Source organism: Bubalus kerabau, chromosome 3, assembly GCF_029407905.1.
Source record: "Bubalus kerabau isolate K-KA32 ecotype Philippines breed swamp buffalo chromosome 3, PCC_UOA_SB_1v2, whole genome shotgun sequence".
NCBI lineage: Eukaryota > Metazoa > Chordata > Mammalia > Artiodactyla > Bovidae > Bubalus > Bubalus kerabau.
Genome location: NC_073626.1, coordinates 144,335,175 through 144,345,772, shown reverse-complemented (window position 1 = coordinate 144,345,772; position 10,598 = coordinate 144,335,175). Strand labels below are relative to the sequence as shown.

The 10,598-nt window shown below is 39.0% G+C and overlaps 1 protein-coding gene across 5 annotated transcripts in view; it reads right to left on the bottom strand.

Moving 5' to 3' along the window:
* Positions 1-949: 949 nt before the first annotated feature.
* LOC129646637 (cyclin-dependent kinase 15) overlaps positions 950-10,598 on the bottom strand; it is a 35,816-nt gene continuing 26,167 nt past the window's right edge. For 4 of the 5 annotated variants that reach the window (XR_008712072.1, XR_008712071.1, XR_008712069.1 and 1 more), the window contains 4 exons: positions 10,157-10,280; positions 8,253-8,373; positions 6,559-6,699; positions 950-1,390 (listed from right to left, as the gene is read on the bottom strand). Coding sequence is in view for 1 of the 5 variants with exons in the window: in XM_055573110.1 (XP_055429085.1) it covers positions 1,387-1,390; positions 8,253-8,373; positions 10,157-10,280 (249 nt within the window). In the remaining 4 variants the exon portion in view is untranslated. The remainder of the gene's footprint in view (positions 1,391-6,558; positions 6,700-8,252; positions 8,374-10,156; positions 10,281-10,598) is intronic. The other variant, XM_055573110.1, reaches the window with a different exon arrangement.

Sequence of the window (10,598 nt, the reverse complement as noted above, 5' to 3'; positions counted from 1 at the left end):
TACATTTGAAAATAGTTAAAATCGTAATTTTTGTTATATATATTTTAACACAATACAAAAATTAAAAACAAAAAGTGTAATCATCCTAAAGCATTGAGGTGTTTTTTTTTTCTTTTTTCCACTGAAGTTGCTAATGAAATCTTTTTAGGTCTGAAAAAGTATCAGAAAGAGAGGAAAGGATGATGGGAGATTAGAGGATGCTGGTTGTAAGTGCTGGGAATAACCAATGTGTTTTACTGGTGTATTTTCCATATTTTAAGTGTTTGCTTTGGGCCATGGACTCTGTTGGTCCCAGGGTTTATCATGAATGAGAAGCTCTTGTTATAATTAGTTTCATTAGGACAAAGGCTCTAATGCTCAACCACTGTCACCTGCTTCCTTACAAAAGCGTTCAGTTTGTACCCTATGGGGTTGCATGGCCTTTTCTTCCATTGTGAATTGGAAATCTTTTCCTTGCTCATTTTCCTCACCCTGAAAAGAAAAAAAATAGGAGAAGAGGATTCCCAATGTTGCTGCTGCTGCTCCTGCTAAGTCGCTTTAGTCGTGTCCAACTCTGTGTGACCCCATAGACGGCAGCCCACCAGGGTCCCCCGTCCCTGGGATTCTCCAGGCAAGAACACTGGAGTGGTTGCCATTTCCTTCTCCAATGCATGAAAGTGAAAAGTGAAAGTGAAGTCGCTCAGTCGTGTCAGACCCTTAGCAACCCCATGGACTGCAGCCTACCAGGCTCCTCCGTCCATGGGATTTTCCAGGCAAGAGTACTGGAGTGGGGTGCCATTGCCTTCTCCTCCCAATGTAAACACGTAATATCTAACAGTTATGTAGAGTAAACCATTATAGTAAATACTGAAAGATAATGATTATTCTATTTCTACATTACTTTTTGAGTTTTACTGGACAAACAACAATCATCAAATTAATAACAGTAATGACAATAATTTGAACTTATGACTGAGTTTTTATTCTGTGAGCACCACATCATTATTCATGATTAAATTAATGAAACACTTATCAGTGGAATAACATACACTTTAGTATATTCAGTAAAAACTAAGGGATACATAGTTTAAGAGGGGTTTAAAGAACTGGTAGATGAAGAAATTACCCAAAAGTAGCACAGAGAGTTAAAGGGACTGAAAATATGAAAGAGAGGATAAGAGCCAAGGATGATAGAAAAGATAATCTTTCATTGGAGCTCCAGACTGGAATAGAGGCAACACTAAAAAGAAAATGGCTGATGGAAAACATGAATTCATAATTAGAAGAAGCACAATATACACCAAGCAGGGTAAGTAAAAAGAAGTCCACATTGGACACATTATAGTGAAAACTGCATAATAATGAAGGCAAAAAAAATTCTTTATCGTATCCAGAGAAAATGGGAGATCACCTGTAAAAGAGAAAGACAATAAGGCCAAAAGCAAACTTCCCTACAATTAGGCTAAAAGCAATCTTCACAAGAGCAGCACTGGAAGACAAAATGGGGAAATATCCTCCAAGTTCTGAGAGAAAATAATGTCAATCTAGAATTACATCCCCAGCAATGGGATACCTTTAACAATGAGAGTTTATCTTAAGAAACAAAAGCAGAGTTTGATACCAACAGGCCAACACTAAAGAAAGCTTTAAAGGGTTTGTATCAAAAGAGGAAAAGTATTCCAAAGTAATATTTAAAGTGCATGCGGGAATGATGAACAGTTTTAAATTTATTTTCACTTGATGAAAATAGCTTCACAGTAAATAAAGGAAAAATGAATAGAAATATGACAAATCAACAACTTCAATATATCTTCCCCTGATAGCTTAAACAGACAAAAATTATATAAAGAAATTGTGAATAACACAAGTAACAACCTTGAAATTTTGAACATATGTAAAGTCCTGTACCCAACAATTTGGGAATACACATCCTTCTCAAACACAAAGTAAATAACTGAGAATATTGACTATGTACTGGGCCAGCGCTTCTAACAAAGCCAGCGCTGCTTCATTCTCTTTGGTGAAACACCAGGTTTTTCTCAACTTTTTTTTTTGCTAACCTTTAATTTTGAAATAATTTCAAAATTAAAGTTACAAAAACAGTAGAAAGAATTGTCTTATATACTTCAAACAGATTCCCAATTGCCAACACTTTGCCTTTTTGGTTTTACCATTTTTTTCTATCATCCATCTATCTATTATCTAATTTTTTTCTGAAGCAGTGGAGAGTAAGTGGCAGATACCATGGTTCTTCACCCTTACATACTTCCACATGTATCTTCTAAGAACAAAAGCATTCTTTTACACAACAACAATACAATTATCAAAATCAGGAAAGTTAATACTGATCTCAATACCACTATCCAATCTACAGTCCATATTTAAGTTCCACTGATTGTCCCAGGAGGGTTCTTTAGCTCCTTCTCCCCCAGTATCCAATCTAGGACCATGCATTATGTTTAGTAGACATGCTTCTTTAGTCTCTTTAATCTGGAACATTTCCCTAATTTTTTTTTTTTTTTTTGTCTATTCAAACATTGACTCTATACAAGAACAGAAAATACCACCCCAAAAATATGCCATTCGGGTATAAGGATTAGTATGAGCTGAAGGCAATTGAGAAAAAGCAGACACAGGATGAGATTTTGCTTCTCTTGGGCTGTCTGAAAGTGTGAAAGTGTTAGGTGCTCAGTCCTGTCTGACTCTTTGTGACACAATGGACTGTAGTCTACCAGGCTCCTCTGTCCATGGAACTCTCCAGGCAAGAATACTGCAGTGGTTTGCTCTTCCCTTTCCCAGGGGATATTCCAAGCCCAGGGATCAAACCTGGGTCTCTGGCATTGCAGGCAGATTCTTAACCATCTGAGCCACAAGGGAAGCCCATAAGGAGGACATAAAATCCCCTTGTGAAGATGACCCCTTTCCCAGCCCCGGAGGGGAGAAAAACCTTATCACCAGATGCAGAGATGGCACCAAGAAGAATGTATGTAAACAGTTGTTGATAAGTCATCCTTATCCACCACTAGGGTTCCCCATACACATATTTACCTTCCCACAGTTATCACCCTAAAGAGTTCAGAAGCCCCTTTCCTTTGTCTTGTTACTTCTCTTTACAGAGGAGTATATCATCTTTTGTCAGAATGGTATAAAAGCCTCCAAGTCTAGCTGTTTCTTTGGGGATTTTCTCTCCTTTTTATGAAGCCACTTACCCCATGTCACATAAAACTTTTAACATAAAATAAAACATGTATGCTTTTCTTCTGTTCATCTGTCTTTTGTCAGCTTATTTCACAGACCCATCCACTGAACCTCAGAGAATAGAAGAAAATTTTTTCTTCCTCTACAGCTCTTTGAAGGAGTACAGTCTAGGGGCTTCCTTGGTAATTCAGTGATAAAGAATCCATCTGCCAATGTAGGAGACACAGGTTTGATTCCTGGTCTGGGAAGCTCCTACATGCTGTGGAGCAACTCAGCCTGTGTGCCACACATAGTGAGCCTGTGCTCTAGAGCCCGAGAATTGCAACTACTGAGCCATGTACCCTAGAGCGCGTGCTCCACAACAAGAGAAGCCACCACAATGAGAAGCCTGCCACACAACACAACCAAACCCTCCACACATCACAGCTAGAGAGCAGCCCCTGCTCCCTGCAACTAGAGAAAGCCCAGGAGCAGCAATGAAGACCCAGTGCAACCAAATAAATAAATAAAAGTATTAAAAAATAAAATGAAGAGTACCGTATAGTTATGTCATAGAATGTTCCTCAAAATGAGTTTATCTGATGCTGCTTCATGATTTGACTCCGGTTATGCTCTTTTTTCAGGAAAACCACATTCGTGATACTGTCTCCTCTGATTCGTATTAGGAGGCAAATGATGTCAGTATGCTCAGTTGCTCAGTCATGTCCAACTCTTTGTGACCCTATGGACTGTAGCCAGTCCCATTATTAATGATACTGACTCTAATCACTTGGTTAAGGTGGTGTTTGCCAAGTTCCTCTGATATAAAGTTGTTATTTTTTCTTTTGTTATAAGTAATTTGTATAGAGGTACTTTGAGACTATGTAAATAAATATTTTATTTCTCATGAAAACTTCCCCACTAATTTAGGATTGATGATTCTCATTTGAACCGATTACTACTATATATATTACAAAATAGTGATTTTTCTAATTCTGTCATTTCTTCCCCAGTTATTAGTTGGCATTATACTGTAAAAAGGAGCATCCCTCCCTATGTATCTATGGGTCCATCCATCCATCCATCCACCCATCTATCCATCCACCTGTTGTTGCTCAGTTGCTAAGCCGGGTCTAACTCTTTGCAACCTCATGGACTGCAGTATGACAGGCCTCCCTGTTCCTCACCATCTCCTGGAATTTGCCCAAGTTCATGTCCATTGAATCGGTGATGCCATCCAATCTATCCATCTATTATCTGTCTATCTTCCATATAGACATATATTCTTATGTTATTCAGTGTTAAAATACATTATCTGCACTATCTATTAGGATGCTCAGAAGGTATTGGCTTTGGCCAGTGGGAGTCTCTTCAAGCTGCTTCCCACATCCTTTTGACATATTCCCATCATTTTTTGATCACTTTATTAGAAAATATTCTGGCCTAACAGGATGTTCCTAGCTCATCTTAAACTTTTCCTGCCCCAGTCCCAGTACTGGCTACTTCTCCAAAAAGGCATAGTTATTTTCAGTAGGGAATGGTATTAAGAAATAATATCTTAGTAGGAGACCCACACTTATGTAAAATACAATAATAATTAAAAAAAAAAGTACCTAGCAGAATCAAATGCAAATCCTCTCTGACAGACTACACTTTATTCAAGGCCACAAAAAAAAAAAAAAAAAAAATCCCACAAATAAAATTCCAAGGAGAATTAGCATATCATTGTCAAAATCAACTAAATACGCATGGAAAAAAGATACCATATGCAAGAACCAAAAGAAACAATAAACAACAGAAATCAACTTACAAGAAAAGAACATTTACTTTAGATATGTAAGATGAACTAAACAGATGGAGAACTATACTGTTTTAAAATTGGAAGACAGTATTATAAAGGTGTTAACTATCCTCAAAATGTTCTATAATTTCAATGTAATTCTAAAGAAAATCCCACTAGGGTTTTTACATTCAGTAAAATTTATATGGAGAACCAAAGGGGAAAAATAGCCAAGATACTCCTGAGGAAGAAGATGAAGTAGGTGGTGAGACTTGTCCTAGCAGAAATCAAGTATTATTAGAAAGCTACAGAAATGAATACAGTGGGACAGTGGTACAGAGACAGAGAAACTGACCCCAGTCAGAGTAGAGAGCCCAGAAACAGACCTATGCCTCTTTAGAAACCTGATACATGAGCTATTTGGCAAAGCAGATCACTGAAGAAATTGAGGTGAGACAATTGGTTAGTACAGAGAAAGTCAATTTCCCATATATTACAGATTTGAAGTGAAAGGAAAAATTCTACAGCTTTTAAAAGAATGTATTAGATAATATCACTTTGGTCTCAGGGAGAGAAGGATTTTTAAAATAAGGAACAAAAAGACTAGCCATAAAGGAAAAGACTGCTAAGGTCAGTAATATTAAAACAAAGCACTCTTGCTTAAAAAGACAACATTAAGATGAAAATGTAAGCCAGGAGCTGGGGAGGCTTCTTGCAACACACATAACTGATAAAAGATTAGTATTCAGAGTATAAGAACTCCTATAAATCAATAAAGAAAGAAAGGGAGAGACTGTCAGAGATATAGAGACCAAAAGAAAATAAATGAAAGACACACAGAGGTATTTCATAGGAGAAAACCCACGAATAATCCATGAAAAGACTTCCAACCTCATTAGTAATTAGGGAAATGCACATTTGATCACAGCATGCTACCATTCTTCCCACAAGATTAGCAAAAATTAAGAAATCTGATTTTATAAAGCTAGTACAGATGTGGATAAGGGACTATGATATACTGCTGATGCATAAATTGTTACAACCACTTGGAAAACAGTTGGACACTGTTTCATGAAGTTGAACATTCATATACCCCATGACACAGCAAATCTACTTTGAAGTACTCTAGAGAAATCCTTACATATAAGTACCAAGTATATTCAAAATAGCAAAACCAAAAACATCAAATTAGATAACTGAAATGTTCATCAACAGAAAATAAAGTGTAACTTAGATCAAAGTAGATAAATCCTATAAATACACAGAGTTTAAAAAAAGCAAATCACAGAAAACTAAAAGCAATATAGTACCATTTTTATAAAAACTCAAAAGTAGGTAAAATAATATTTTTAAAATACATAAAAATGTAAAAGTATTATTTAAAAAAAGGTGAGGGACGGACAACAAGAATAAAAATTCAGGGTAGAGCCCCTCTGGTGGAGGGGCAGGCTCTGGTGGATGGAGAAAGGACACAAGCGAATGTGGAAATATATTTTTTGGCCATGCCACGCAGCATGTGGGATCCTAGCTCCCCGAGCAGAGGTCAAACCCACACCTCCCGCACTGGAAGAGCAAAGTCCTAACCACCGACCACCAGGGAAGTCCAATGTGGCAATACTGACCATGCTCTGGTTGTTTTGTTGGGTAGTGGGTTCATGGAGTTCGCTTCATTATGCTTCTCAATCTACATCAGGTTTCTCAATCTTGACACTATCAACATTTGGGGCTGGATACATCCTTGTTGCGGGGGGCTGCCCTGTGCACTGTAAGATATTTAGTAGCATCCCCGGCCTTTACCCACTAGATGCCAGAAGCACCCCGCCCCTACCCAAGTGTGACAATAAATGTCTCAGACATTGCCAAGGTCCCTGGGAAGTAAAATTGATCCTGGTGAAGAATCACTGATGTATATGTTTATGTATTTTGAATGTTTTAAATGCTCAGTAATAAAGCAAAGTTTAAAAGTGATGAGCAGAAGTTTCACTGTCTGTGAAGCACAACTAGGAAGTGATCATTAAAAACTGAGAAAACCAGAGCCTGCTGAAAGCCTTTGAAGTGACAGCATGGAGCAGTGAGGACTGACAGTTTCAGGGGGGTTTTGACTAGCAGGTGATATTCTGAGACATGGTACCGGGTATCGGGAAATCAACGACTCCAGATACACTGCAGGAAATTTTCTCCAACTTTTCTCAAGACTTTGGGAAATTCAAAAGCTTAGTTTAGCTTCTTAGTGTTTTTAAACAGGGCCTTCAGTGTATATAAGACCGTCTAAAGAATTGAAAGAAGTCCGTATACTTTGTTACCTTTGAGGTGCTGGCTGTGACTGTAAATTCACCACACAAATGACTGGGATATTTCCAGGAATCAGAAGCAGACAACGTAACAGTGCAGGTCTGGGATGTTGAGTGACTGATATCCCACACTCGCCACTGCACCTCTTCAATCCCAGAGCCTCCCCAACAATGTGTTTCTACTTGACAGCATCTGTCTGATTTCTTATATTCACACCACAGTCCCCCTTAACCTTCATGGGAAGAGTATATTGCCCTTATTTTAAAAACAAAGAAACATAAACACAGAGAGGGTACATGGTTTTTTGAAGATAACATAATCCAGAAGAACTGATTAGAAATAGAACTGGCATGAAAATCAGGTCTACAGAATCTTGGTATTTATGTTTTTTTTCTACCAGGCTCTGAACTGTGTTTGGCCATGTGTAGACAAGCAGGTGTGTGTGTGTGTGTGTGTGTGTGTGTGTGTGAGATCTGTGGTTTGGGAGCATATGTATGTTTCCCTGGAGACAAAGGAAAAGACAAAGGATTAAGAGAAGAGCTAGAAGAAGGAGCATTGACAAAAAAGGATAGAATCCAGAAGATGCCTTGGTAAGACCTCTATGAGCCTCAACTTATTTAACTGTTAAAACTTATTGTAAAAATCAAATGAGATATGTATTGAAAGTACTTTATATTTCTGTATACAAATGTGATTGTCATCATTAGAATGTTTGTGTGTGCATACTCAGTCATTCAGTCATGTCTGACTCTTTGCAACTCCATGGACTGTAGCCTGCCAGGCTCCTCTGTCCATGGGATTCTCCAGGCAAGAATACTGGAGTGGGTTGCCATTTCCTTCTCCAGAGGATCTTCTCAGCCCAGGGATTGAACTTGGGTCTCCTACATCTCCTGCATTGGCAGACGGATTCTTTACCACTGAGCCACCTGGGAAGTCATTAGAATGATTATCTAAAATGTAACACAGTTAATAAAGCAATCTTCATGGGTAGGATGACTCACATTTTCTTGGCACTTGCTCTTACCATATGTCCAGTTCAGAGGAATATTCAGTGGCTCCCAGCAAGGCATCAGGAGGGCGGTACCAGAGAGTCACAACTTCTGAAGAATATGTCTGGCTGGGAATGGACTTGGCTCGAGCAAGACCTGAGCGAAGGGGGAAAGCACAGAACTTGTTGTCCTGAGACTTCCTGGAGAGGCACAGTGATACAGTCTGCCAAGGAGAGTGCAACTGGCAGAGTAAACAATATTTTAAAAATAATACACAAATTTCAGTGCTTTTAATAGAACTACTCAACTATCTTGATTCTTGTGTACCTCTTCATCGCATTAATTTCTCTAAATTTAGCCTACTTTGCAGCTAAATGTGGCCTTCCTGGCAGCTAAGTGTTGCAAGGCAACTAAATTTTTGCCTATTTGATATGAATAAAAGTGACATGTGAACTTCCTGGAGGGGTTATGTGTTGGTCCCTTTTCTCCTTTCTCCAGGCTGTGGTGAGGAGGAGGTGGCTGCCATCTTGAAATATGCCAGTGGGCAACACCTAGGGCTGGTGGGGCTCACGTGTCAGAAGGAGCATGAACCAAGACATCTGGGGGCTTCCACAAAGCTCTGACTGCCTAGGTCAGATGTTATACGAGAGAAAATTAAGCTTCAAGCATGTTTACACCTTTGTAATTGGAGGTTTCTATAACAGCAAGGGAAGATCAATTCATGACTTAACGTGACCACCCTCCATTTCTGCAGTTCAGGAATCCCCAGTTTAGTAGATAAAGGGTAGGGACTGTCAATCCACATTAGCTAGTTTGGCAGGAACTTAGATGAGTCATTCTCAAGCGCTCCTCTGCAAAACAGTACATTTGTCAGTTAGCTATTTATCTCACAGAATCACATGATCTATAGCCGTATGAAATCTCAATAGATGAGTTTACTTTTGTAGGGAATTTGATAAACGAATGTCTGTTACATGCTTACGGCAGTTATAGCAGGGTCATTTGACATCTGCCAAACAGAGAAGAGGGTCTTCTCAGCTTATATGGAGCCAGTTTTTCAACAAAAATTTACTGAGCTCCTGTGATGGTGTCAGGCACTAGGGATATAATGATAAGCAAAAATGGATCCAGGCTGCCCTCATAACACTTATAGTCTAGTGGAGGAGACAAAACCATCATATAAGTATGTATGTATGTATAATTAAACAGTGATAACTGCTGAAGTGGAAAGATACAGTGACACTCAGGGTAAATCTGCATCACTCTGATGGGAATGAAAAGCCTCAGGTACCTGGTGGCTCAGTGGTAAAGAATCTGCATGCAATGCAGAAGACTCCCATTTCTGTATTCTCCCACTTCTGTATTCAACCCACTCCCGTATTCTTGCCTGGAGAATTCCATGGACAGAGAAGCTTGGCAGGGTACAGTGCGTAGGGTCAAAAAAGTTGGACAGGACTAAGCGACTGAACACACACACATACACACACCATACAGTCCCACCTGTATAGATACATAGGTGTTCTGGAACCTCCATTCCAGCAAGAGTCCAGCCTAGAGTCTGGGGGTGACCTCTTTATCTGGCCATCCTGGGATAACTTTGATCTAGTCTGATGGAATTTGTACATCCACCCAGATTTAGGGAAACCTAAGAAGTACCATTCACTCTACAAAAGTCTTTGCATCAAAAACAGCAGTGAGGTAATAGGGGTGCCCACATTTTAGGATCTGATTACACTGAGGCTTGATGGGACCCTGAGAAGTGATCAGTCTCTCTCAGTGTCTTGCCTCACTCTTACTGTATGGTTGTTTGATATCCTCAAAAAATGTCATGTTCCCTGGTCCCCACTTTTCAAAGTCCAGGCCTAATTGATGCTTTAAACACGTGCACACAAAAGCATCATTGTTCATAGCCCAGAAAGAGACTCAGGGGGTGACTTACCAAAATCAGCCAGTTTGAGCTCTCCCAGGTGACTGATGAGTAAGTTCTGAGGTTTCAGGTCCCTGTGAAGAACGTGTTGGTGGTGGATGTATGCCAGGCCCCGCAAAAGTTGGAACATGAAAAGCTGGAAGGAATGAACACCTTATCTAAGCAGATTTGAGCCACTATGTGTTGATTTCTCCTCTAAATCAAAACCAGTCATCTGAAAGAATATAGTAAAAGTGTCTCTTAAGAGACCAAAAAAAAAAAAAAAAAAAAAAAGAAGATTTTACATTCAAACAGGAAAAAAAAAAAAAAGATAAGGAAAGTCAAATAAGTAGACCATGTCCTAAACAAAGGGATTCTGGTTTTTCCTGACATCTCATTTCTTTGATACTGAAGGAATTACCCTTCCTTAAAAATCTAAAGTGAAACTTTGAAGTTTCCTTTGGAACACTAGTTA